This window comes from Penicillium crustosum, assembly GCF_028827405.1.
Source record: "Penicillium crustosum strain IBT 35664 chromosome Unknown utg000001l_segment0_segment0, whole genome shotgun sequence".
Classification (NCBI taxonomy): domain Eukaryota; kingdom Fungi; phylum Ascomycota; class Eurotiomycetes; order Eurotiales; family Aspergillaceae; genus Penicillium; species Penicillium crustosum.
The window spans coordinates 8,037,838-8,063,858 of record NW_026623122.1 but is presented as its reverse complement, the minus strand read 5'-3'; the positions used below and the strand labels follow the sequence as shown (position 1 = coordinate 8,063,858).

General features: G+C 50.0%; 14 protein-coding genes across 14 annotated transcripts; 7 read left to right on the top strand and 7 right to left on the bottom strand.

Moving 5' to 3' along the window:
• Positions 1–811: 811 nt before the first annotated feature.
• On the top strand, positions 812–3,012 carry N7487_003013 (putative Melibiase subfamily; the record flags this gene model as incomplete). The annotated part of the gene is made up of 2 exons (XM_056870760.1): positions 812–833; positions 905–3,012. 2 exons carry the CDS (start codon positions 812–814, stop codon positions 3,010–3,012), a joined length of 2,130 nt encoding a protein of 709 aa, XP_056735544.1.
• A 951-nt stretch (positions 3,013–3,963) lies between these two features.
• Positions 3,964–6,060, top strand: N7487_003012 (glycoside hydrolase family 31 protein; the record flags this gene model as incomplete). The annotated part of the gene is made up of 1 exon (XM_056870759.1): positions 3,964–6,060. The coding sequence occupies one exon, from the start codon at positions 3,964–3,966 to the stop codon at positions 6,058–6,060; it is 2,097 nt and encodes a 698-aa protein (XP_056735543.1).
• Positions 6,061–6,117: 57 nt separating this feature from the next.
• N7487_003011 (uncharacterized protein) lies at positions 6,118–6,357 on the top strand (the record flags this gene model as incomplete). Its single annotated transcript, XM_056870758.1, has 2 exons — positions 6,118–6,225; positions 6,271–6,357. The coding sequence occupies 2 exons, from the start codon at positions 6,118–6,120 to the stop codon at positions 6,355–6,357; spliced, it is 195 nt and encodes a 64-aa protein (XP_056735542.1).
• Positions 6,358–6,937: 580 nt separating this feature from the next.
• Positions 6,938–7,231, top strand: N7487_003010 (uncharacterized protein; the record flags this gene model as incomplete). The annotated part of the gene is made up of 1 exon (XM_056870757.1): positions 6,938–7,231. One exon carries the CDS (start codon positions 6,938–6,940, stop codon positions 7,229–7,231), a length of 294 nt encoding a protein of 97 aa, XP_056735541.1.
• A 1,330-nt stretch (positions 7,232–8,561) lies between these two features.
• On the bottom strand, positions 8,562–8,906 carry N7487_003009 (uncharacterized protein; the record flags this gene model as incomplete). The annotated part of the gene is made up of 2 exons (XM_056870756.1): positions 8,562–8,781; positions 8,896–8,906. The coding sequence occupies 2 exons, from the start codon at positions 8,904–8,906 to the stop codon at positions 8,562–8,564; spliced, it is 231 nt and encodes a 76-aa protein (XP_056735540.1).
• Positions 8,907–10,684: 1,778 nt separating this feature from the next.
• Positions 10,685–12,965, top strand: N7487_003008 (uncharacterized protein; the record flags this gene model as incomplete). The annotated part of the gene is made up of 2 exons (XM_056870755.1): positions 10,685–12,095; positions 12,130–12,965. 2 exons carry the CDS (start codon positions 10,685–10,687, stop codon positions 12,963–12,965), a joined length of 2,247 nt encoding a protein of 748 aa, XP_056735539.1.
• Positions 12,966–13,350: 385 nt separating this feature from the next.
• On the bottom strand, positions 13,351–16,030 carry N7487_003007 (uncharacterized protein; the record flags this gene model as incomplete). Its single annotated transcript, XM_056870754.1, has 7 exons — positions 13,351–13,500; positions 13,555–13,974; positions 14,022–14,338; positions 14,389–15,217; positions 15,267–15,385; positions 15,438–15,541; positions 15,597–16,030. 7 exons carry the CDS (start codon positions 16,028–16,030, stop codon positions 13,351–13,353), a joined length of 2,373 nt encoding a protein of 790 aa, XP_056735538.1.
• A 738-nt stretch (positions 16,031–16,768) lies between these two features.
• Positions 16,769–17,020, top strand: N7487_003006 (uncharacterized protein; the record flags this gene model as incomplete). The annotated part of the gene is made up of 1 exon (XM_056870753.1): positions 16,769–17,020. The coding sequence occupies one exon, from the start codon at positions 16,769–16,771 to the stop codon at positions 17,018–17,020; it is 252 nt and encodes an 83-aa protein (XP_056735537.1).
• Positions 17,021–17,544: 524 nt separating this feature from the next.
• Positions 17,545–18,786, bottom strand: N7487_003005 (uncharacterized protein; the record flags this gene model as incomplete). The annotated part of the gene is made up of 4 exons (XM_056870752.1): positions 17,545–17,861; positions 17,910–18,230; positions 18,283–18,519; positions 18,645–18,786. The coding sequence occupies 4 exons, from the start codon at positions 18,784–18,786 to the stop codon at positions 17,545–17,547; spliced, it is 1,017 nt and encodes a 338-aa protein (XP_056735536.1).
• Positions 18,787–20,300: 1,514 nt separating this feature from the next.
• On the bottom strand, positions 20,301–20,798 carry N7487_003004 (uncharacterized protein; the record flags this gene model as incomplete). The annotated part of the gene is made up of 1 exon (XM_056870751.1): positions 20,301–20,798. The coding sequence occupies one exon, from the start codon at positions 20,796–20,798 to the stop codon at positions 20,301–20,303; it is 498 nt and encodes a 165-aa protein (XP_056735535.1).
• A 779-nt stretch (positions 20,799–21,577) lies between these two features.
• Positions 21,578–22,522, bottom strand: N7487_003003 (uncharacterized protein; the record flags this gene model as incomplete). The annotated part of the gene is made up of 1 exon (XM_056870750.1): positions 21,578–22,522. One exon carries the CDS (start codon positions 22,520–22,522, stop codon positions 21,578–21,580), a length of 945 nt encoding a protein of 314 aa, XP_056735534.1.
• A 1,008-nt stretch (positions 22,523–23,530) lies between these two features.
• On the top strand, positions 23,531–23,983 carry N7487_003002 (uncharacterized protein; the record flags this gene model as incomplete). The annotated part of the gene is made up of 2 exons (XM_056870749.1): positions 23,531–23,675; positions 23,700–23,983. 2 exons carry the CDS (start codon positions 23,531–23,533, stop codon positions 23,981–23,983), a joined length of 429 nt encoding a protein of 142 aa, XP_056735533.1.
• A 27-nt stretch (positions 23,984–24,010) lies between these two features.
• N7487_003001 (uncharacterized protein) lies at positions 24,011–24,520 on the bottom strand (the record flags this gene model as incomplete). The annotated part of the gene is made up of 1 exon (XM_056870748.1): positions 24,011–24,520. One exon carries the CDS (start codon positions 24,518–24,520, stop codon positions 24,011–24,013), a length of 510 nt encoding a protein of 169 aa, XP_056735532.1.
• A 630-nt stretch (positions 24,521–25,150) lies between these two features.
• On the bottom strand, positions 25,151–25,985 carry N7487_003000 (uncharacterized protein; the record flags this gene model as incomplete). The annotated part of the gene is made up of 3 exons (XM_056870747.1): positions 25,151–25,386; positions 25,438–25,524; positions 25,583–25,985. The coding sequence occupies 3 exons, from the start codon at positions 25,983–25,985 to the stop codon at positions 25,151–25,153; spliced, it is 726 nt and encodes a 241-aa protein (XP_056735531.1).
• Positions 25,986–26,021: the final 36 nt, after the last annotated feature.

Genomic DNA, 26,021 nt, shown 5'->3' with positions numbered 1-26,021 from the left:
GACCAAGAAGAACTCTAGCTGATATAAACAACCCCTTTGCGAGTAGCTCCTCAAAGTATAACGCCATGGTCTAACCTAGACCTCGGAATTACCCTCGCGAGGGTCCAAGGTCCAGACCCTCGACCCTCACCTCGCGAGGGTTTGCTTAAAATTTTTGACCCTTACCCGACCCTTGACCCTCGCCGACTCTCACGCGGGTGACCCTCGCTGCGGGTAAGTGGACCGGACCCTCGACCCTCAAAACGAGGGTATGAGGGTGACCCTCCGAGAGTCACCCGCGGGTGAGGGCGAGGTCTAGTCTAACCCAAAAGGGTTTCGGCTTGGAGGCAACGCTGACGTGCTAGATTTTCGCAAGCATTGTTGATGAGTGACACTTATTGGTCTGGAGTTGGGCTCAACGCAGCGTCAGCAGGACTTGGTTACCCTGCAGACTCAGTGAAGCGGTCTGGAAGCGAGTGAATGGGAGGTGTCGGGACACGACAGATCGGACAGTGGCCGATCAGACGGCTCGGCTGTGTCGGATGGATTACTCATTGCGGCCTGGAAGAGGCGGCCACGTCCTAAATAGAACTTTTCCGCCGCAGCATGAAATTAGGGTCCGCTCCACTGCGGCATGCGACGATAGCAGGGAGGAAAACGCGGGGTCGGATCCCAACGCGGGGTCGGATCCCGACACGGGATCCTCTCTACTCCAAGCTTGCATTTCAAGGACAATAGTGAAGTAAAATTGCTGTAGTGTTAGCTCTTGATCTCTTCATTCATTAAGTCTGACCGACGGCCATTCTTCGAGTAGGACCGTCCCGAGAACAAAATGGGGTCTATCTCGTCTCATGGTAAGGTAGTTCTCTTTGCGACCAACACCGATACCATCTTACCACTAACCATGGACTTGATTGCAATGCAGACTGGCTTCGCTGGGCACCTGGCACACTTGATCTCGACTTTCTTATCGACTCCGAGCGTCACATTTACCTACACAATGTTCGGCCTAAGGGAACGCAGGTGACCAACTACGAAATCGAGAAAGAAGTCGAGCACGCTCTACCACTGACCCAGATCAGACTGCTTGGAGAAGGATCGACTTTTGGTACCTCCGAACGTCAAGTGTACAGCGCAACATCGAGCCGTCTCGTCTACCTCAGCCACAAGGAATCCATAGAGGGCGAGGACACCCACATCCTCGAGATCGTGACACAGGACCCCTTGACCAAAATCGAGGTCCTCAACAGATACACTGTCTTTGGGGCTGTTCCCGTTGTCCGCTCTACCGCCATAGTAAGCAACCCAGGCTCGCAAGAGGTCTATTTGGAGACCTTCGCTTCTCTTTCTCTTGGGTTCCTCAACCGTGGTGCGGAGGAGTGGTACAACGACTACCAGATCGTCATTGCGAACAGCACCAACTTCCGCGAGGCGCAATGGAAGGCATTCGACTTTCCCGATGTCGGGATGGACTGGGTCGGGGACAGTGACTTTGACAAGCCAGGGACGCGAGCTTCTATCTCAAGATCAAACATTGGCACATTCTCCACCTCGGGTTCACTCGCCATGGGCGTGCTTGCGAAAAGAGACGGCAAGCACTCCGTCGCATGGCAAATTGAGTCCAGTGGAGCATGGAAGTGGGAGCTTGGTAACATCGTTTCCGGGCTGTATCTGGTCGCTGGAGGGCCCAATGATCAGAACCACCAGTGGACAAAGAAGCTCAGCCCCGGAGAGACCTTTACCAGTGTTACAACCGCCTTGGCCGTCATAAATGGTCCGTTTCAGTCGGTCTTCGGGCCACTCACGCAATACCGCAGGCGCATACGCCGCAAGCATACCGACAATGAAAAATTGCCTCTCATCTTCAACGACTACATGAACTGCCTAAAGGGAGACCCCACTACCGAAAAGGTTACAGCGCTCATCGAGCCTGCCCTACGCTGTGGATCAGAGTACTTCGTCATTGATGCCGGCTGGTACGCCGACGAACCCAGCTGGTGGGACTCGGTGGGTGCTTGGAAGCCCTCGACCACACGTTTTCCCGGCGGACTCAAGAAGTTGCTCAACAACATCCGTGCCAAGGGGATGACTCCCGGTCTGTGGATGGAGCCGGAAGTCGTGGGGGTAAACAGCCCTATTCTGGGTGAGCTACCACCGGAAGCATTCTTCCAGCGTCGGGGTGTCCGCGTTATTGAGCAAAGCCGTTACCAACTGGACTTCCGTCACGAGGCTGTCATCTCACGCCTGAACACCATTGTCGACGATCTCATCATCAACTATGGTGTGGGCTATTTCAAGCTGGATTACAATATCGACGTCACTCATGGCACCGATGTTAACGCAGCCAGTCCAGGCGACGGCATGTTGGGGCATCGTCGTGCGTATATGGCCTGGATCAATTCCATCTACGACCGTCATCCGGATGTCGTTTTGGAGACTTGCTCCAGTGGCGGTTGCAGACTCGACTACGAGATGCTCGCGACGCATTCTATTCAATCGACCAGCGACCTGCAGGATCCTGTCCTGAACGCCGCCCTCGCTGCAGCGGTCCCCACAGCCGTGACTCCAGAGCAGAGTGCTACCTGGGCTTATCCTCAACCAGAATACACCGATGACCTAAACGCCTACTGCGTGGTCAACAGCATCCTGGGACGAGTCCACCTGAGCGGGCGGATCGACCTCCTGAATGATCAACAGCTCCAGGTTGTCATCGAGGGCTGTAAGGTGTACAAGAAGATCAGGCATCACATTAAGGAGTCAGTACCTTTCTGGCCACTTGGCCTCGGCCAGTGGAACGAGCATTGGGTTGTCTTGGGCTTGCAGGCTGGCAAGCACATTTACCTCGGCGTGTGGCGACGAGGAGGGGAGACGAAGTGCAACATCCCTCTTCCACAGGTCAGCAGTGCGAAGGCGTCAGTAGAAACGCTGTACCCAAGGGAATGGAAGACTGGACTGTACTTGTCGCCGATGGAGTTGGAGGTTGAGATACCAGTTACGCCTTCGGCACGCTTGATCCATATAGAACTCCCCTGAGTCATGTCGTTCGCTTTGCCCGAAGCCCGCTCGAAGCTTGGCACCTGAACAAAGTAGGACGTGTCATATTGGGAGGATACTAGATAGTATTGCAGCGTAAGGATTCCAACAACGGAGATCTACCATTGTCGACATTCTGGCATCAAATTCCATCTCAACCCTGTTCCCATCCGTTCTTTAGTGCATCGCAATTGAGGACGCAGTATTACACTAGTACTTCCAAAGAATCACAATCAGGTGCATTCATTTCTGATAACATGTGTGTTCCTGAATCCCGTCAGGTCCTCGTATTAGTCCACTCACCGTTTTGCAACGTAGGGCATCTTCATACATCGTACCAAAGATGTTACATGATGCAGGGGCTCGGGAGGATCATGGTGGGGACGATTTCGATTATTAGTCGGCAAAGCTAACTAGAGACGTTGCCTAAGTCCGGCAAAGTTGTCCCTGCCTCGCACCGTCAGCTTATTACATGGCTCTCTTCGACCTTCTGTTATTGATTGAAAGATACCTGGAATAGATGGATATTTGTGACCCACGCACGCCCGTTTTCATTGAACCACAAACTCGTCGCTACGGGGTGCCAGTAAACGCTACGTAGGCCAGTGGCACGTACAGGCATTCCATTCGGAGCATTCATTAGCATGGTCTCAAGGGTCAGTAGTCAGCAGATTCTATTCAGCCTAAATATGTCCGCCCACAGCCGCAGCGGCACGGCGTCCAAAAACGGCCAGTAACCGCCGCCGGTGCGGGATTGTATGATCACATGGGAACCCCAAAATAAATATCAGCCGGGGTGAAGAAATAAATTGAACAGCTTGCGATAAATGTAAACACGTACAGAAATTCGACTATGGTAAGATTGGTCTCCACATTCTCTAGAGGCAAAGGGAAAACTCAACAGCCAACCCAGTATCGCAAGGGTCGCAAACAAAGCGGCAACCACGAATAATGTTCGTCTCCCAGGATGACGCCCTCAGCTGGCATTACGATGGCGAGCATCTCCAGATCAAGCCATGGGGTCCGGACGCCTTCCGTGTTCGAAGCACCAAATTGCCAGAGATGCCTCCGCAAAACTGGGCATTGTCTGAACCAGTTGAGCAGCACACGCCTGAAATCAGTCTCCCATCGACACAACCAACATTGATCGCACCTGATCAAAGTATGCACGGAACCAAGAAGGATTACTCTACAGCCTCCATCACCAATGGACTCCTCCAAGCCCAGATCACGGCATACGGAAAGCTGACCATGAGGAACACGAGCACTGGAAAACAGATTTTCGAGGAATACAATCGTACCAAGATTGATCATACAGACCCCAAGACATCTGCTATCCAAGTACAGAGCCGCGAATTCGGCGCACACGGCACAGGAGCCACAGAATATCACATTATATACCGGATAGAGCCGCAAAGTACAGGTGAGAAGATTTATGGCATGGGCCAGTATCAAAGCAGCTTCCTCAACCTAAAGGGTCTAGATATTGAGCTTGCTCAGCGGAACTCGCAGTCCAGTGTGCCATTCTTCGTCAGTAGCCTTGGGTATGGCATCCTGTGGAATAATCCCTCCATTGGACGTGCAGTCTTTGGCAGGAACATCACGTCCTTTGAGGCCAACTCAACCAGTGCGCTCGACTTCTGGATCGTCACCGGCCCGACTCTACGGGAAATTCTCCATCGCTACGTCGATGTCACGGGCCATTCCCCTATGATGCCGGAGTACGGACTTGGCTTCTGGCAGTGCAAGCTGCGATATAAGAATCAGGAGGAATTGTTGACTGTCGCACGCGAGTACAAGAAGCGCCAGATCCCTCTCGATGTCATTGTGGCTGATTATTTCCACTGGTCAACCCAGGGAGACTGGGCATGGGACCGCACTGCATGGCCTGATCCAAAGGCCATGGTCGACGAACTGGCGAAGATGAATGTCAAGCTTCTTGTATCTGTGTGGCCCACCGTCGATAAGCGCTCCGAAGCCTATAACGAGATGCTGGAGCGGGGGCTTCTCGTCCGTGTCGACCGCGGCATCCACACTACCCGAGACTTCATGGGACAGAATCTGCAGGCCGACTTTACCAACCCTGCTACTCGCAAGTATGTCTGGGACAAGATCAAGAAGAACTACCATGATATTGGAGTCAAATGCTTCTGGTTAGACGAGGCAGAGCCGGAATACAACGCCTACGCGTTTGAGAATTACAGATACTATCTGGGACCTGTTATGAGTGTCGGCAACCTCTACCCTCGCTGTTACACGCAAGCATTCTATGAGGGTCAGCTAGCGGCCGGCCAGCTCACGGGCGGCAAGGATGGAATTGTCAACCTTGTCCGATGCGCTTGGGCAGGAAGCCAGAAGTACGGAGCCCTCATCTGGAGCGGAGACACTGCCAGCTCTTGGACGGCCTTCAGAAACCAGCTAGCTGCGGGTCTGAACATGGGCCTATCTGGTATCCCGTGGTGGACCACCGACATTGGGGGTTTCTACGGTGGCGAAACTGCGAGCTCCGAGTTTCGAGAACTTCTAGTCCGTTGGTTCCAATGGGGTACGTTCTGTCCCGTGATGCGTCTCCACGGGTGCCGTGAGCCCGTCTACACTCCTCAGAATGGCGAGGGAGGTCTAGCAGCGTGCGACAGCGGCGCGGACAACGAGCTTTGGAGCTTTGGCGAAGAGAACTACCCTATTCTTCTCAAGTTTGTGAGACTGAGAGAGAGGTTAAGGGAATATATTCGACAACTGATGGAGGAGGCGAGTAACTGTGGTACCCCCGTCATCCGCACAATGTTCTTCGAATTCCCCGAGGATAAGAAGTGCTGGGAGGTCGAGACTCAGTACATGTTTGGGCACAAGTACCTCTGCGCTCCGATCATGGAGGCTGGACAGACAGAGAGGGAAGTATACCTTCCCAAGGGAAGCCGATGGGGCCGTCTCATCGTTGGCCATAACGAGCATACTGTTGAGGGGGAGGTTGAGGGCGGCAGCAATGTCACTGCGGCGGCGCCCATTGACACGATCCCAATATTTGTCAGATTCTATCAGGTTCACTAAACATCGCCTAGCCGTCGCAAAACAAGTTTGATGAGAAAGGCATGTGAATATAGTAAGATGTGCGACGCAGATGTATGTGTGGGCATTCGCTTCCGGGAGACGGGTCAGGTTCATCTTTTGTCCGCAGATGCTTCCGGATTTTGGGCTTTTCTTACTTCACAATTAGTATGTGGCAGAGTCTTCCGCTAGGGAAAGAAAGCTGACTTGTAGGGCTCCTACTACCCAACGCCAAGGTTGATTACAGACCGAGACTTCGAGAAGACAAGAGAAGGCACAACCGTCACAACCGCGCGATGAGGATTTCGAAAGGCAGATACTGTACTGCAGGTCAGGCAATCCATATATAGGGGATTGATAGAACGACCTCACCCCCCCCAGCCTATAATGAAAACCCCCTGCGTGGCCCGTCAGGCACCTGCTATATAAATGTAATTAGTCTTCATTTTCCCTGTTATATTCCGTAAACGTCTTGGAAGAAGACGGTTGCAGCGTGATTTTGATCCCATGTACGCAATGCCATTACGTACCCTGACAGCAGCCCTATCTGAGATGGACCACATTTTCCCCTCCTCTAAGCTATCCCAGGCAGTCTTGCTGCTCCCGATACAATGTGCCCTGAGACGGGCCAGGTTTTCCCTCTTTCCAAGCTATTACAGGCGGGCCACGGTTTTCGTTGTAGACTTACAACAACTCATTACATTGAATATCAACGTCAAGTTCTTGCTCTTTTTGTCAATCGCTCAAATCGTCCGAGTTCAGCAGAGATGCCTTCGTCATGCGACAATTTGCATTTCGTTGATCCCGCATCACAGGAGCCACTTCCTGTAACAGCGTCACTAATCATCGAAGCAGTATCCCGGTCTTCCTCGTTTCCGAAATGATCCGAACATCATCATCCGAGGCTGCCAACGCCCTCACCGGCGCCTTACGCCCTCAACGCAGATTTGAAGCCCCGCTGTGCAGCGGCGATGGCCCAGGAGCAAAGTGTGAAAGCACCTGGAGGCGCCAAGTTCGACGATCGACCGACCGATTAACGTGTGAGGTCGCGAACCAAGGGCAAAAGGGAAACCGAGCCGAGTCTGGAGAAGGAAAGCAGCGCAGACCGTACTCGAGTACTCGGGGAGGGACCGCAAAAGGATCGGCTGGTTTGCGTCGGAGGCAAATAGGATAGGGGGCTCGGTGAACTAGATCAATGGCAAAAATGCCTCGTTAGCAAAGCGCGCATGGGGGAAGGGTGGTGAGAGAGGAGTAGCAGGAGAGAGAAGAATTAATGTTGAAGCGGCGATTGAGGGGGTGTACTAAACCAAAATATGCACGCTAAATTGCATCACGTGCACGGCTTCTGTCTCCGTCTCTCTTGTACCTGCCTCCAGACTCTCTTTACCGTGGGCCACATCACGATTTCTAGAAAGCGTAGATACCATGTGCCAGTACCTGCCTCCAGGCTCTCTTTACCGTAGGCCACATCACAGTTTCTGTAAAAGAAGATACCATGCGCCAGTAGCTGCCTCCTGTTACTTTTTGCCGTAGGCCACATCACGGTTTCTGGAAAGCGTGGATACCATGCGCCAGTGCCTGCCTCCTGGCTCTCTTTACCGTGGGCCACTCCACAGTTTCAATAATGCGTGGATGCTATGCGTCCGAAGCTCCCATCTGGCTTCTACGTCCGTGGGCCCCTGCAAAAGAAAAATAAGGGGCACAGGAGTACACTCTCTTATGAAATTATGGGCAGGCGAGAAGGGAGCAGACAGACTACAGCTTTATTCTCTATCGAGGGAGTTCGCTTGAGCTCTATCATGCGAGACGATTCAAGATATAATAGGGCTCGTCCACGAAGCACGGAGAGAGATGCTATACTTAGAAAGCATAGGTCATCAAGGATATGATGATGATGATGATGAATTCATTTGCCCGATGTAGCTTGCTCTAATATATGCTGCTATGCGGGAGTGCTGTCAGGTCTGCCGACAGCCTCAAGGTGGTCGCCAGCCCACTGAACAACCGTTTCATAGGGCTCGCTGGGCGAACCCCCTGAATGGTCGTTCGAGAATATTATAGGTACAAATGAGACAGACTCGGTTACGTAAGCATAATAAACAAAGGAAACTTGTCAACCTATAGAGAGGTGATTTTACCGCTATTCCTCTCTAGGACGATTATTCAGCGTCCGCCCACAGTTCCTTATTTCCCCCCTGAAAAGCACACTTAGTTCTGCAACCAGACAGTCAATCAACTTTCCTCTAAATTGGACTATGAGTACTAGTTCGTACGGAAATCCTTCTTCCTGACAAAACTCAAACGAGCGTCACCCACGCCCCGCTAACAACCTAGGCGAACTTCACTACACACACATCTCCTTCCCCACACTCTTCTTTCTACACAGCCATCCTGGCTGTCGGCTGCCACTCTTGTGCTCGCTTGTATCAAGGGAGTACAGTGGACCTGGCACTGCACTCCTCACGGGCGCCATCCTTCTCCTTCCGTCACACTGTCCTGAGGGGTCATTCTTTTCCGTCGCCTTTTTCGACCCCGAGAGCCATTGGGTCGACTGCTTGGAACTGATCCAAGAGATTTGTCCGTATCATGAATTCGGCCACAATCGCGCGGGCCTCTGGCCGCGTTAGGAGCTCATCGAGTCGAAGAGCGACTCCACGCTCTGACAGAGCGTTTCTCATCCAGTTGCGCTCGTCTTGGAGCAGCAGGCATTCAAGCAAGATGTGACTGAAAAGAACATTACAGCGCAACTTGAGTTCTTGAAGAGGCAGGTCGGCCTACCCAAGAATGTTTGACCAGCGGGCGTGTTACACAATATCTTGAATTAGCTGGTTTTTTTACCTTTTCTCCATGTTTGGGGAGCACATCGCTGCTAGCACAAGCCCACTCGAACACTACTGGTTCGGCATACAACTGGCTCGGCGAAGCTAAGCGTTGAAGTCGGAAGATGCGGCACGGGATCCGTTATAGCTAAGATACCGATAACCAACGGTGGAACAATAGTCAATGGATTGGGGAAATTACCAGGCCTATAATTGACGCTAGTTAACTCAAATTTATTTTGAGGTCAACAGATCGTGGGAAAGATGAGGAAGATGGGTTGATCTTCCAGAAAACATATACCTCCGTCCAGAAAACTGTGTACCTGTGCTGAAATTTTACAATTCCAAAAAAGTGCGGTGTAAATAGTGGGTAAGCATAAGGTATTTCGTGTACATTTAATTAGTGTTTTAGTTGTTGCTGAATAAAGGAACGTTTTCATGAGCATCTGAAGAATATGGGCAAAAATATTAAAATATGAGGCATGCAAAGCAGTGGGTATAATCCATCACCAGCTTTAATTGAGGGTAATGTTTTAGGTGCGAGTGAAATATCTCCTCGGCCTCCTTGGTTTCTCTGCGGGGTTGCTCCACTCTACAGTACCCGTCCAATTTTCCATTAACCCGTTCAAAACTGAGGATGATACAGTCAAAGAATACCATGATCAAGAATGCTTCGCATATATAAATACCGTGTCAGAGATCTACGTTCACCCCTCTGGCCATGGGTTCTGTGAACGACGGCACTTCAGTTTGCCTCATGCACAGATCCTATTCCTTAAAAGGGACCTGACTACCCGGATAGGTCAGGTACGTCATTTTATTTTTCCGCGACGTCCCTCGGAATAATTACGTGATATCTAACCGCAAAGACTAGGGCAAGCCGAAGCATGTTTCGTCAGACGGATACCGATAGAGGTAAGCGTATTCTCTCTATTTCAAAAGAACTTCGCTGACTTCTACCTTTATTGTGTACCTTCCTCACAGCGAAATGACACAACATAATTATCCTTCGAAGTAACGGGCTGCTATAGGGGGACGGAATGCGGACGTCGCGAGAGATGCAATCGAGATAGTGATCTCGCTACGGTGACTGGACTTGCAAAGGATTTTGAAGATGGACAGAACTTATCTATGTACTGACAAGGCACATTACGTACCATCGAATCGGTGTATGTCTTGGAAGCGGTGATTAAAATCAATCGTGGCCAAAGATTGGCTATGTCAGAGGCACCAATCCACTCTGGAGTCAAGGAGGAAGCTGGATCCCCTCCGTGACAGTCCATTCCCCACGCCAGCAAGCCAGCCCCCTACTGTATTGACTTCAATTTGCATCATCCTACTATCTACTGAAACTTATTTCAACAAGGGATGGAGCAAACAATCGCCGAATTGTGATATCAGCTTGAAGAACAACAGAGGCGGAACGGCGACTCCGGCCCAACACACTGTTTGGCATTTCGATCGCTGCGATATATCTGTCTCAAGCGATCCGAGCTGAGACGGCTGCGACCCTCACGACTCAGTGCGAGGCGACCGACCACTCGGTGAAGCGACTTTACCGCCAGCGCATATCCCTTTGAAGCGTGAGGAAATCCTATTTTAGTGAGTACTTCGTCGTCTTTGTTGACGAAGGGGATAATATGTCATATTTGGAGATGCTAAAATAAACCAGCGGAAACCTTGCGTCATTTCTCGGAAAATACATCTGCCGGAAGCCGCGATCAGCCGACATCAGCCTCCTTGATAAGGTACCCACCAATCGAGACCTGTCGCGTTTGTCCCAAGCTATTTCCCTCTCTGACAGATCGATGGCCGACAACTCGCCTGATTACAAGGCTCTCTTTCTGCAGGCAGAAGAGAGGCGCAAGCAGGAAGAAGAGAGGCGCAGGCAGGCAGAAGATGAAGGAAGACGAGAGAAAGAGAGACGCAAGCAGGAAGAAGAGAGAAGGAAGCAGGCAGAAGATGAAGGAAGACGAGAGAAAGAGAGGCGAAAGCAGGCAGAAGACGAAGGAGGTCGAGAGAAGGAGCGAACCCGACCGACTACTTTCATGGAATTAATGCGCCTTTCTCACACCTCGCTCTCCCGACCGCTGAGAGTCGAGACACCATCTCGCTCGACCAGCGGAAAAATACCTCTGCCCACGAAAAAATACTGCCCGATACGGCTGGAACGTTGGGCCGAGTGCCCAGTGCAACTGTCAGACCTTTACAGGTCCGTTCAGAGGTATCTCCAACCGACGCCAGGAGAGGTGCCGCGTCTGTTTACATCTTTACATGAGCTAGAAGGGTTAGGCCGGCGCCTGAATCGCAATCCCATCAGCAGCGAGCAAGAACTCGAGGCTTATGAGCGGTTCGCTGTGGAAGAGCACATCAATGATATAATAACAGAATTGTGCAAGATACCCGCTGCTCGTGAAGAGTTTGGCCTAGGCGATGGCATTCAGTTCAGCAATCATACAAATTCCTTGAACAATTACGGTGCTATTGAAGCAGATGCAAGCCAACCATCAAGTGTACACCATCCAAGGCCTGATCAATTCTGTATCCACCGTGTCGATGGGCGCACCACCACTCTCCTCACAACCGTCGAGTATAAGCCACCGCACAAGCTTCCCGTGGCAACCCTTCGGACAGGGCTTCGACCAATGGACTTGTGGAAGGAGATGGTCAAGTTGAATAAAATACCCACGGACGAGGACGCAAAGTTGAGGTATAGTACAGAGCGCCTTGTCTGCTCTGCCATTGTCCAAGAGTATCATGTGATGATACAAGAAGGGCTTCAATACTCCTACGTGACCAACGGGATTGCTCGGGTCCTCCTCCGTGTTTCGCATGACGACCCTGCCACGCTTTACTACTTCTTTTGTGATCCTAACAGCGAGGTGAATCCAGAGATCGAAGCTTCCTTCGAAAATACCTCTGTTGCAAGAACGCTATGTCTGTGTCTGATGGCTTTTCGCTCGCCTGTGCGCGGTCAGGAGTGGAGGAATTCCGCACGACCAGGTATTCCTATTTGGACGACCGGTTTTGATCACACTCGCTCTCACATTCCCAACGACGAACTCCAGCACCCTCTCACCTCCGATAGCACCGCTCCAGAATTTCCAAGCCCAGATACCGGTTCGCCTTACGAACCGTCATCATCTCCGCCAGATCCCCCCGAATCAATAACTCGTCGGGTCTCTACTAGATCTCGAGTTAGCTGTGCCCCCATCCGATGTGAGACATCGCTCACGGTCGCCACGATCACCAGGGCCTGATTTGAACCCAGCAACAGGCCGCAAACGAGCCTTCAGCCAAGTTCTGTCTTCTCCATCTACCCAACACGTGGGCCGACAAAGGGACACAAATAATAATAAAGGCCCGGACAACCAGTCCCGACACCGCGATGCGCAATTTTGCACCCAGCGATGTTTACTCGGGTTGCAGTCTGGCGGCCTTCTAGATGACTGTTGTCCAAATGTGATGCTCCATCGTCGAAGCAAAGATAACCTTCATCATCTGATTACCTCGGAGGATTTAGTGCGTTTACTAAAGGCACAATTGGATGAAAACATTGACCGATGTACACCCCTTGGAGGTTGCGGGGCGTACGGTGCGCCCTTCAAACTTACTTGTGTTGTATATGGCTACACCGTCATTGGAAAAGGAACTACGTCGGCGCTGTGGAAAGAAGTCTCTCGCGAAGCGGAGGTATACCGAATTCTGCAAAAGGCGCAAGGGTCCGCTGTACCTGTTTTCCTGGGTACGATCGACTTGGCGAAAATTTATTTCCTTCACGGGGCTGGCGAGATTCGTCATATGCTCGTGATGGCTTGGGGGGGAGAAAGTACGGCATCGATGGAGCTGACGCCTAAGCTTCTGCGGAGGATTCGCCAATCGAACAAGGAAATCAGAGCTTTGGGAATCATTCACGAAGACCTTCGGCGTGACAATGTTCTTTGGAATGAAGAGCTTGGGCGGGCGATGATCATCGACTTTCACCGCTCCACATTGAAATGTCAACCGACTTTGCAGCGGCCGCGAGCCTCAAAACGACGACTACGTCAACCAGAGATAGTTGATGCAAAACGTCTTCGCGTGAAGTGAAGACGGGTGCTCATTTATTGGATTAGCAATTCAATTATGCATGATAATGAAGCATGAAGCATTCCTGGCCCGTATCCGCATGAATTAGTCAGGGTTTCAATCTATTATCATTCTTGGTGCCCGCTTCTTCGCTACATCTACTAGCCTCAGGTGATATACGATTCTATAGGTGTGGACAATGACGGATTGATCATCCAATTCTGGCTTTTGGACTCGACTTTACGTGATGCCATGAATGATATGAAAACATTGATTCAACTATGAAGCTTCAGGGCCGATATTATGAACTGTCGTGTACGAACCGAAAATATTGCGATAAACGCCCACCGCCCGCTCGACAACCTTGATGAACGAGATGATCCACATGACTTTCCCAGGTATGCTGTCAGACATACATTCCATCAGCAGGCCCCTGTCTGCCGAACTCCTTCGAAAATTTCTGATTCGATTCCGCGGCTAACTCCAGGTATTTATAGCTCACTTGGCTGGCATTCGCCTCGGCGAGAGCATGTGCAATTGCTGCGATGTTTTTGATCTAGTCCATGTTAGTCAGCAAGCGAGAAGTACACAGCTGCGCTCTGGAGCCCACCTCTCGTCCATTGAGCTCTAAAGACTCCAATCGTCGGAGGTCGTGCTTCTCGATTATAGCAGGTCCTTGGACTGTACGTGCCCTCTTCAGAAAAGTTGACCAGAGACCCCTGCGAAATTCCCTGCTCAAGTCTTTATACTTGACGATTAAATGAATCCGACTAAGGATTGCGTCGTCGAACTGAATACCCCGATTCGAAGTCAAGAATAAGATTCCCTGGTAATATTCCAGCTTTCGGAGAAACACGGTCACCAGGCGGTTGTGAGCATCGTGGTACGACGTGCGCTGCTCCATGAACGCATCTGCCTCATCCAAAAGGAGCACAGCTTTGAAGTGTTTAGCGATCTTGAATACAATTTCAAGTTGTTGCTCAAGCGCATTGGAATCTCCGTGGTCGACAACGAGCTCGCCTGCAGATATCTGAGAAAATTAGTGAGGCCACAATCTGCGCCACGACTGGCTCGTACCGAATAGAGAGGCAGCTGGAAATATTCCGAGGTTGCTTCAACTGTGAACGTCTTTCCGACGCCGGGTGGGCCACTAACACGGGTTAGGATGGAAGCTTCGATATAGGACATGAACAATTTGCCGACATACTCCAGAAGAATGTTGACTCCTTGGCCTTTCCCATCAATTACGTCGTCAAAGGGTACTGTCTGTATCAGACCCAAGCGGGTTTTTGCCATTGACAAGAGGAGTGCCTTGTTCTCTGGCGGAATTTGCAGGCAGTCAAATGATTCAGGTAACCAGTTCACGTCCCTAAGAGCACTAACTGCGCACTCCACTGGAATCCCATCAGCAGGTTCTCAACCCATTATCAATCGTGTCACGTACAGAACATTTTCTCCTTGAAGCTGAAACAACAAACTGTTGGACAGGCGATTAACAAATCGGCCTCGCTCAGCTTCTGTGCATCCACACCGTCCCCTCGCATTCTCTCCTTCTCTCGTTCGCGGTCCTCCATGAGCATTGCCCCTATATCAATAACTGCAATGCCATTCTTGTCTCTTACTCCTAAATCGCGGAGTGACGGTCGGGAGTAGTTTGGCTGCATCTCATGGAAAAATGCGGCGTCCACTGCCACTCGGCTGTTGATGTTGATTTTGAAAATCTTCCCCTTGTTCACATAGAATGCACTGCCTTTACAGTGCTGAATGTGCGAGCCAGCTAAATCCCGAAATTTTTGACCTCTATCAACTAGGTCATTTCGGACCTGCTCGTGACTCGGATGGTGGCAGAGAGGGTAAGCTTCAAGAGTCGCGATCGGCTTTGACCCTCGGAACTTTGGCACACGCAGAAAGATTCCGGCCTCACCGAACTTGACTCCGTCATAATCAAGAAATCGGCATTCGAGATTAAACCACGTCTCGTCATTCTGGGTTATTTCTTCCCCCGCATCGAATACGACACATCGCGGCTCTTTTGTGCCAATGCATGTAGTATAAACATGGCAACCAGGCTTGAAAAGCGCCCAAAGAAGGTCATAAGTAATATGACCGTGCTGCAACATTGATTCGAGACGCTGCGAGATAGAAGCGTATGCGTACGTAAGGTGGTCGATGAGGAGGCGGAGATACTCCGCATGTGCCGGGTCATGGTCCGAACTGTTGTCTAAACATCTGTCGAGCTCTGGGAGGAAATGGAAAAGGACATTTTGCTCGATCTAGACCCACGTTAGCGTTCCCTTCGAGACTCTACTTAGTCTTAATTACCGATGGCTTGTCCTCCAGCAAGCTAATAGCTTTGATGTCGTGTAACACCACACGCAGGATGTCACGTAAGCCTTCCGATTTGATGTCTATGTAGGACGTCACCTCGTCGGAGTTCCGATCTAATCATGCGATTAGTCTTGGTTCGGTCCCCTGCGCGAAGACATTATGTACCAACACGTTCACGGACGATGAATGCATATTCAGCGTAGTCGTCTAGATCGGTGCCGGTCTCCGTCGGCTCGGCTATCTTGTATTTACATGCCTCTTTGTCCCAACTGTACCTGTGTCAGCAACTGCCGAACAAGGAAGGGTCTGATCGCTTGCTCATACGTTTCAACAACTGTTTTGAATTGGGATGTCGATGCCCACTTCTCAAACGATTTGAAATCATCTGGAGTAGTACAGATTGGACGACTGAGATCAGCTTCATCTGCCACCTGAACAACCTCTTCCTGTTCATTGTTGGCAAGATCATACTGAGCAAGATTAGTTGTCACGAAGGGTCCGACTGAAGCACGTTCGTCGCGGGTGAGTTTCACCAGCAACTGCTTCAGTCGAACCATGTCGGGGCCTGCTGGGGACCGGTCCTGGGAGAGGGGCGTATTTGGAGGCTCTTGGTTGGTAAGATCGAGTAGCGCCTTCTCAAGAAACACACCAAAGATATGCTTCAGATAGTTCAAGGTGGCAGGAGGCATAGTCGACTCCTTTGTTGGGCTATCGGGTGGCGTCAAGCCTTGCTGGCAGGAGGAAGTCTTCAGTGCCATGTTGTGCAATTTGAACGACTGAGCAATATCGGTGCAATATGGGAAGCTGGTATGAACTGGCCCAAGAGACTGGAATGCCAATGATAAACAGAAAGGTCGATGAGACGAGGAATCGCTTCTTCTTATATGTTCGTAACCCTGGTTATTCATGGCTGTGTCTCGCCCTCTGTTCTGGACAAAATATGCATGCAGCAATGCACATGAACTGGCAGCGCAAATCCAAGCTCCCCTCTCATCCAGGGGCTAGATGTGTCTGCATAAGGATTGCACGAAGATCGCATGCTGACCTGAGAGCAGCCTGTCTGAACTTGGATGTATGATTGGACTGTAGGAGCAAACGTCCGAGATCATTACCCCTAGTACTCTGTAGATGCAGATGAAAACACATCCCGCGCAAAGACTTGCGTAAAATGCGAAAGTTTGATGCAGGTCTAACACTAATTGAGTACACATCACAACATAGTGTAAGGGTAAACACAGAATCGTGGTCAATGACTAACTAGGTAACTCAGTTACAATTACCAGATCTGTGCTTTCGCGTAATAAGGGAAGTCCACAAATTCGTGTTTACTCCAAATAAGGAATGGTGTGAAAGCGTTAGGTCTGGGTCATGTGATTACCCTCCAGTAACTCTTGCTTTCGGAACGGAAGTTATATTTCCCGGCCCCCGCTCTTGAACTGGAACCCCTCTCTCGAAAGAACTTCTTAGTCAAACACAGCGGGTCGCATTCCATGTCGATGGCTGCAATCGATTCGACGTCAAATATAACTTGCAAGGATACATTCATCAAAGATGGATACATATTCGAGAAAGATACAGAGACAGGGCAACAAATCGAAGAGATGGAAGTAAACTGCATACCTTTCGCATCAGAGGCAGGGTTACAGTTCTACAAAACCAATGTCCTTGACGACCCGGTATTTCCCATTCCGCGGATTCTCCTTGATAAGAAGGCTGATTTTGTGAAAGCGCAAGCGACAGGTCCTTGATTCTTGCTTCCAGTGGTTCGGACTGGGGCTTTATCGAACTTTCGGTGCCATGCCCGGTGACTATGCCTTTCGACAGAGCGATCTATCCTCAAAGACGGAGTCTCTCCTGATACAATTCTGGAAAAGGGGTTCGAAAGTTACATTTTGGAAAGGTTCACACCTTGAGCAGGTCACTACCATGAAGGGAGAAAATAATTTGTGGAGAGCCCCTCGTGTGGCACTCACAAGGCTCGGCCTTGAGCCTGTTCACGTCATATTTGAGAATGGGGGGTTGTAAGTGGAATTTTGAGTTATCTCGTCGTCATATATCTGATCTTCTTAAATAGTTCTATCCGTGATACCCGCCTTTTTGTCGAAGTATCGGAAGGAAGTGCTATCACATTTGGAGTCGCCTCAGAAGATGTGTTGAAAAAGTGGTGGGCTCCGATGAAGCTTCCTAAGTCCCTCCAAAGAGTAGTCAGCAACATGGAAGGACCCAATTTTGGCATGAACGTTACGTACTTCCATGGCAAACGTGATCCTGATTAGCTCATTCTTGCCTCAGAAGTTGGCAAAGCGCTCTGATCCTCATGGGACTGTGTTAGATAAGTCGCATTCTGCAGCGTTGATGAAAATGCATATGACTCTTGTACCAAATCATAGCAGGGTGTGATGGTGATATCATCAAATATTGGCGCGTACGGCTGGGGTAAGAAGGCATCGTAGGATCGTTGCATATGCTCGACGGAGGGGGTTTTGGATAGGAAGGTAGCGTTGGATAAAGTTGATGGATATGGGATTGGGTTTAGGTTACGTGGCGCGATGAACGGTACTTGCATGGCATTTTCTGCATTGAGACGACCTGTTGATAGTGTTAACATATATTCAGTAGAAAACAGAGGTTAAATACCATCAAACCCTTCACTGTCCACAATGTTCTGTATCTCAAGCATCGCATTTCCCTTCCGCAGTTTGCGAGGGCTGGTTGGGGGTTCATCACAGCATTCAGTGCCTCTTTTACCGAGCCTTCTACTTTGGTGCTTTTCACTTGCAAGCATCCAGTTTAGTTTATCGGCAGATATTCTCTTGAGTTGAGTACACCGCTCTTTTCTGTAGAAGTCTCTCTCGTCGTCGTTGGCCTTTTGCCTCGTGAGGCACGTGTGTCGTATGTATTGTCGTGTTTGCTGAAATAACTGGCGACAGTAGATGCATATTTCGTGGCATTGAACATCTGGAATGTACGATTAGCATCAGAATCTGGTGCATCCGTCAAAGTCGCGTACGTGACTCGAAATGGCGCTCAAGGCCCGCTCGGTTCAGGAAGCGCCCTTTGTGACGGCATCTTGAGTGAGGGCATTTTGTTGAGGTGAGATCGTCATCTTGGTCTCTCAAATTGCCATCATCACTGTCATCGATGTCGTATCCATTGTCTGCGAGGTTACTGCTGTCGTCATTTTCCTGCTCGGTGTCCCAGTCACGGGTAATGCAATCCGCTATGATATTATCCGCCTGTAGACCGTCTATTTCAGGATTTTGGTGTTTTCGAGGCAAGTGTGCTTGGACTTCAAGTAACCGTGCGGTCAAGAGCTGGAATTCCAACTATACTGGCGGTCAGTGGATAAATTCGAGAGAGTCCCGACTGTACTGGCCTGATAGTCTGCGATATGGTCGCGGAGTTCTTGTTGTGTTCCGAATGAATTGAAACAAGTCTGGCATTGTGGTTGTTCCACCTTTTGCTTCTTTCTCTGGCTTGGATCGACTCTAACAAAACGAGGAGGATTGGGCATCGCGACAGGTATGTGGGAAGTCGAAATGTGTACACAGTACAAGCCTAGTTGGGCGGGGTCATTTGGAGCCCTTGCCACGGTCGGGGGTTTGCCACCCAACGAGTTTGGGTATCGGAACTGGCGGTAACTATAAATATCCTCTTCCTTTCTTTGACGTGACCATTTTCCGAAAACTACAACACCCCCTCGTTCTCGCTTTCCCCATACAAGAAATCGCCCTCTTGTCCCTCTGCTCTTGAACCAACACGTCGAAAAGAAAACATGCCTTGCTCTGAATGCAATGATGTGGGAATGGTTGGCACATCTATATGCCCCAAATGCAACGGTTATGGCGGAACCAAGAGAATACCTTAAAACTATTTCCGGGAAGACAGGAAGATATACCCTGTCACTGTTAAGTTGGTATGCTTTTGATTATTCCAAACATGCCACCACCCCCCCCTGATTTGGATATTTACAATGCTAACTGACAGATGGTAGATCATGCCTCGAGCCCCCTGGAAATAGCAAAGAATAAGATGGTCCAAAAGCTGAGTTTGGAATGGTTGCTGTCTTATTGTGGATGATGTATGAATACCATTTCTCCTCCTCAAACTCCTTGCCCTTCACACCCGTGCCCGAGAGAACGTTTTTGCCAGAAAGAGGAGAGAGTCTGCATTGGTTGGCTCGTGGAAAGCCACATTGACGACTTTGTGCCTGTGCCGGGCCCGATATCCTGAGATTGGCCAGTTTGGTCGCTTCTCTCCACCCTCCCTGGCACAGCCCCCAAAAGCCATGACCAATGACGGGGATCATGACACAAAGTCTCATGCATGCAGGCTGAGCACAGAGTACAGAACAGGAAAATTCTCAAAAGGTGGTCAATCACCAAGTTTGGAAATAGCACCAAAACTGGCCATGACTATATTAGGTAGTAAACCCAAGACTGTGCACATATACATAATTATGGTCTGGCAGCGCGGTTGCCGAAAAGAGGGCCACGGCGATCTTCATTGGGCGTCATCAGCATGAGCCAACAGCGTCGCCTTCTCGACCAAGTGCGCTTCCAGATACCTCTCATGCATACGCGGAGCCGTTCATTGCACTTTATCTGGGCCTTCACACCACCGAGTATTTCCAGAGAAACTGGCAACACAATTACTCTTTGACCTCCAATGAGGGTTACGACTATCTATATAGGCGCCGCTACTTGCTTGCATTTCCTTCAAACAGTCTCGCTGTCTCTTGATTATTACCATTCTTTCTCGAATGAAGTAGGCTCATGAAGAAAATGATAACCTAGAAGGAATTTCACTGGCACAAATTGGAAATCGTACTTTATTCTGCTGTCAAGTACATCACTCAATCAAGAAAAGGGTTCTAGGACCCAAGTTACCGCAACATTTGCCATGCCGTTTCAGTTTCGGATCCTCTGACTTCTTCAATACAAAACGAAGCCTGCTGAAATACTTAGAATAAGCTATGAGTCATTCAAATAAAGACAGTACAACACTGGACTTACTTTGAAAAGTCTCTTAGAGTCCGCACAGAGCCGAGGTTGCGACTGGCCTTGGTTGGATATTGTCTGCAGCACCCCTGGCATTTGCATTTCCCCAGTTCTTAACTTCGATCTCCAGTGCGTTTAAGTTACTGCATTTCAGAATTGTCTGCCCATTGATGGACTTTTGCAGAAGAGCCAACACCCATAAGACCCAGACTCGGCAGGTGATTCCCGGAGCGTTCAGCTGGCCATCGTATGTCCTAATGGTCTGATCCAAAAGGCCTTCCCATCCACTTGGGACATGAGCGATTCTGAAAAGCCCAACGAGAAGGAAGGACTTGAACACCCCCGCAGTAGGCCCATGGTCGGGGATCCAGCCACTACCTTGTTGCTTGATGTGATATTTTGTGCCACCAGTATCGGGATGACGATGAAAGTAGAGACCCCAGTGGAAATCATTCTGGACTGGGGGATGATTTCTGATGAATAAGATGATGTAGAGCCCATTCACTTTGAGATTTGCAAGAGACATGGCTGGAAGAAATTGGATACTGATAAACCAGAAAATCGATAAAATGTTAAAGTCGGTGGATATAGAGCGGCTGCTGCTTGTACATTGGCAGATTCAAAGTCGTGGTAGCTTCACTTTATACCCTCTTGATTGCTTCCTCTGGCCTCGTCAATCTCTGGTAGGACGCTATTAATATCAAGTTGGTTCTATTTATGGCCTCAATGCGTAGGCAAAAGAGGCATGATAGGTCCTTGAGCTTAGCATTTTTCGCGCGCGCTTCAATGGAGGGCGCTATAGTCAGACACTGGGTTTAATAATGAGTACAGTGCTTGGTAACCGTGTCCATGCTCGAAAGGCGGCTAAGTAAACTTGTGGCTTGGGCCATGAAACAGGCCCAGTCCTTTGGCGCCCGCAAGATTGATTCAGACTACTTATATACGAACCAAAGGGTATGATTCACGACTATTCCTAGCCGAAAATTGCCCTTTAATATGCGCCATTTTTCGGCCAGAGGATCGAGCTGCATTCAGTGGCTTGACCGCCTTGGTAGTTGACCATATTATTTCTAATGCCCTACCACGCGTATGGTACCGCCGACCCAGTTTAACGATTACTTGCCTCACGAAAGAAAGGATTGTCTCCAGTAGGTTTTAATAGATTTACAATTTCAGGTAGCAAAGACATCTACATCTCTTCAGCAATAAGAATGATAGTAGTGAGTTGCGCAAGTATTCGTGCAAAACAAATAGTACGAAAGAGGAAACATGGGACTAAAATTAAGCCAAGAGCCCGGCGGAAAATCACCAGTAATACGAAGCACTTGTTAGAGAAGTCAATGCGCGTTCACATTCCAACTCCGCTGAATACGCGCCACCACCAAGGCCAATCACGAAGCTGTACCACCAAAATTCCTCCCGTGTGAATCTCAATGCAGTGGTGAAATCCCAATAGTCAGGGTACCAACCTGCCGATTCCCAGTCCAGAAATCCTGTGATCCGGCTCCCCTGGACAAGGATATTATGTGGTTTGAGATCGCCGTGGGTAAAAACAGTACGATGTGACATCTTGCCCATACCTTTGGCAAGACTGAGTGCATCATTGTATGCTGATTCGGACGAGAAACCACCAGACCAAGATGGTCGGATAAGATATTCGTTGAATTCTTCCTCGGACTCAAATGGGCCAGCAAAGTGGTTAGGAACGCGAACGCTCCTAATTGGGGTACCCAACAAAGAGCATATTCTCTTTCCACCCCACGGGTTTGTCCATCCACGCATTGTCTCCAAGTAGTTTTTGAGCTCTCTTGAGACTGACTTTTTGTCTTCGCTGCTCAGGGTTTCATACACTTGGCCCAATTCTTTGCCAGGTAAGCGAGTCATCAATATCGAGACGGGAGCGTGTGGAGTGTCTGGATGGTCTCCATAGCAAATCACTTTTGGAACCGGGAAACCAGCTGCCCTAGCGACCTGCATAGCCAACACTTCTTCCAGCCTCGTGCCATCAGACCATTTCAGAATCAGCCCAAACGGAAGCTGAGCAATTTGGTTGTCGTAATCGATCCCAACCCAGCTGCAATAAGATCGAGAGAATCGTCGCATATATTTATGCAAAATGCCCCAGAATCGACACAGCAACGGGTGTGTCGGCCGAGGCGTGGGTGGTATTTGGTTCGCGATCGACCGAACGTTTTTTTCCTGCCATGTAAAGTCTGGCAGAAGGCAGCGAGGTATATACCAAGCTCCCATGACGATGAGAAAGACAAGACAACTGATTAGCTGCCAATTATGTTCAAGTAGAAATTAAAATAAGGTGTTGATCACACCCCCTTGACATCCAACGGATTCCTGAGCGGCTGATGCGACTGAGAGAGTGGCTGAAGCGATATGCGGGGTGGGGTGATGAAAGCTTGTCGGATCAAGAGAGTTAAAGGAGACAGAAATCCGGGGTGATGGGACCACTTCGGTTTTGTTTTATCCTCGGTGTCATGTGATCAGATCCCTTGACATCAAGCCGCATCCAACGATGGGCGCTGGCAGCCATTTCTCGCTGCAGGCTGGCCTGATAACACTCCCGCATAGCAGCATGTACATATGTAGAGCAAGTGACATCAGGGTACTTTTACAGTGGACCTTCCAATATGGCAACCTATGTTGCTACGGAGAGTTTTCGCTCTTCCAGTCCGTGACCATTTCTGTCTTATTATGAGGCCTAGCGACTCCTCTCGACCATGTAGGGGCATGTCATAATCTGGGGCTTGTAATACACCCTGTGCCATTTGACGCCGAACCCCTGACGGCGAAAGTGCTTCATGTTTGTCAAGACCACTGATTACGGCTTGTTCCTTGGAAGAGGCCACCCAGCCAAGTGACGTCCTATCATTAGCCGCGGACCATTCCTCTCATCTCATTGGGTTTGAGAGATTATTGCGAAATGAGATGGTTTGGGTTATTTGTGGACATACGGGTCCGTTTGGTTTCCGACAAAGCTATAAGCGTACAGTACGACATTCTGCTTCTTGGTCTTCACCAAAGAATGGTCGCATTTTCCATATCCTTCACTACGGTAACCGCTTTTACTGGAGACTTAGGCTCCCCTACACCTATGCCTGTAGTAATCGCTTGCTCTTCTGGAGGATTTTGTGCAGATTGTCTCGTAATCTCCCAACAAAGAAAATTCTGTTCTTTTTGAGCTTGCAGATCAAACAGCTAGAAAGCCGAGTAACTCAAGAGAGTATGGGTGACTTCACGCGAAGAATGTGGCTAGCTCAGCCCGATGTGGCCGAGAGATTGAAGATCTCAGATGTTGCATGGAACAGTGCGAGTAACCAGTGGCTTTCCGACGAGGAAGCAGCCGCTTTCCAATCGAGTGGGCCATATGAGCCATCTTTCGTCCAGTTTGGTGAGTTCCTTGACTTACATTCAGGGGCGGACGCGATGAGGGACAAGTCTATATTTGTCACCATACTACCCAAAGACAAGGACTTCTTTTCTGTATGCCCCATCATTTCAGTCCAGGAAGGAGATTTTCTTGGAGTTTTTGCTGGGATGGTTCGCTACTCGACGCCCTGCAACGTCACCTATGGTGTGCCGGGCCCTGGCGCCTGTTTGATGGATGCTGATTTGAAACGTGGTATAACGTTCAACTCGACCCAACATGCTAAAGGTGCTGGACACTCGTGGACTAGCCTCTGTTTTAGACGATATTAACACATAACAATAACTAACTATGCTCAATCAAACTGGGGAATAGCGGTCCACGATTTGCCTGCACCGAGGTGGACCATATCGCTGTCTTGCCACACCTTGGGTGTTTTTACGCCTACCATCCGCGGCTTGAACTGCCTCGCAGGATGTGCCTCTGTACGAGGATCCGCTTGTCACGTTGGAATTGCGCCCAGGCCGCCCAGAATTTCCAGCCTTGCTGCCCTTGAGGCGTGTACAATAACGCACCTGTAGGGAACCTACAGATCTTCCAGGGAAATACTCTGCGATCCGCTTCCACGGCAAGCTCCGCTCTTCCTTCAATTCAATCAAAAGCCGGTCATCTTTAGACAGGGCTTGGGCTCGCACGGTTGATTTCACAGGGCGGGACCCTTTCCGGGAGGGTTGCTCTGTATGCTGGTTGCCAATTTGGTTTTCACAATGTGTAGACACGCCTGAATCCCGAGAGCGGGAATGCTTCTCCTGGTCTTCAAAGGTAGATGGCATAGACGGCTGGTGATGCTCCTCTGGAAGGAACGACATGAAATAGACATGCCGAGGACCGTGAGCTTGAATACGAAGAATCCCGCGTCCGAAGATCTCTTGTGTTTTACCCAGGGTGACGTCTAAACCACCCACTGAAGGGTTTGGGGATTGGTCATTGGTCGAGGCTGTGTTTTCTATTGCCCTCTTTGCTCTCTTCCGTGGGCGTCCTCTTGTCTTGGAATTGGATCCACCTGAAAATGGTGAATCTTCCCTTGTCAGCGCACGTGTTGCCCGATCATGGTTAAGATTGCTGCTGTCGCCGCCGCCCCGACGACTGTAACGTCGTGCTCTAGTTGGAGGACTCGTCTTGGTTCTTGCCACTAAGTCATCGGTTCGACGGGCCGGGATGAGTACTGAAACGGTAGGCAATCGCTCTGACCAGGCCGCGTCTGTACTTGGCTGCGGACGAAGGGAACGGGTGTGAGTTAAAGGGCTTTTCGATTGCTCGAGCGGAAGAATTCGCGGTCCGAACCGGGAGAGTGCAGTCGCTTGACTCTCCTCGGTGGGTCTGCCTCTTTCATCATTCCCCAGACCAGCCTCTTTGACCGAGGGGCTACAAGTCCGCACACTTTGCACTGTGGTCTTGCTATCCCCCCGGCCTTCAGCCCGGTCTCCGGAACATTCTGGTCAAGCCTTGGTGTCATCCACGGCTGATTCGTGTCCCATGATGACTCCAGCGACAGGCCTAGCTTGAAGATGCTGTACGCTTCGCAGTGTATCCGGCGAGGGTGAAGGTGATGCACGCGTATAAGGAAAGCTGACTTCGGGTGAAGCAGAATCCTTGTTGGTCTCGTAGCAAGTTCCTAATAATGGAGTACTGTCTCGATGTAATTCAAGCTTTTCGGTTGGGTCAAAGGGCGGACCTATTGTGTGTTAGGGAATAAGCTAAACAAAAAGGTGACAGTCGTGCCTACCAAACTGATGCAAATCTGGTTTTGCTGGTATGGAAACCGGGTCTGAGTCACTAACAGCCTCTACGAAAGGGCACTGGTCTGGATGCTCTGGTAGGTTAACATTAGTGAGTCCTCTGATCGACACTCCATAAGCAGTCCGACATACCTGGAACCGAAGAAGTGCACTGGTCTTGAGGCCCATCGGTATCATTTCCGTTTGGGAGCCCCAAGTCGCGATGCAAGGTCAGATCAGCCTCTCGCGTGACCTGGCAGTTTTGCGCCCTAACGATCCTCTCTAATTCGATGTCAAATTCATTGCAAACGGCACGCAAATCATGGTCTTCTCTCGCAGGAGCCCTAGATCGCGGGGACACATCTGGCCTAGGATCAGAAGCTAGGGTAATCGTCGTCCTAGGGGAAGGCGCCCTGGGTGGAAGTGCACACGAAATAGCTCGTGAGGCAAGAGGAGTCTCATATGGCTTCCAGCAGGAAACAGGGAAGGTACATGGAGGAGGCTTTGCAGGAGGGGGGTGAGAGTAGAAGCTAATGTTATCAAGGCTGATAGTCATGGTGTCGAGATTCTCAGGAAAAAAAATGAAGTATAC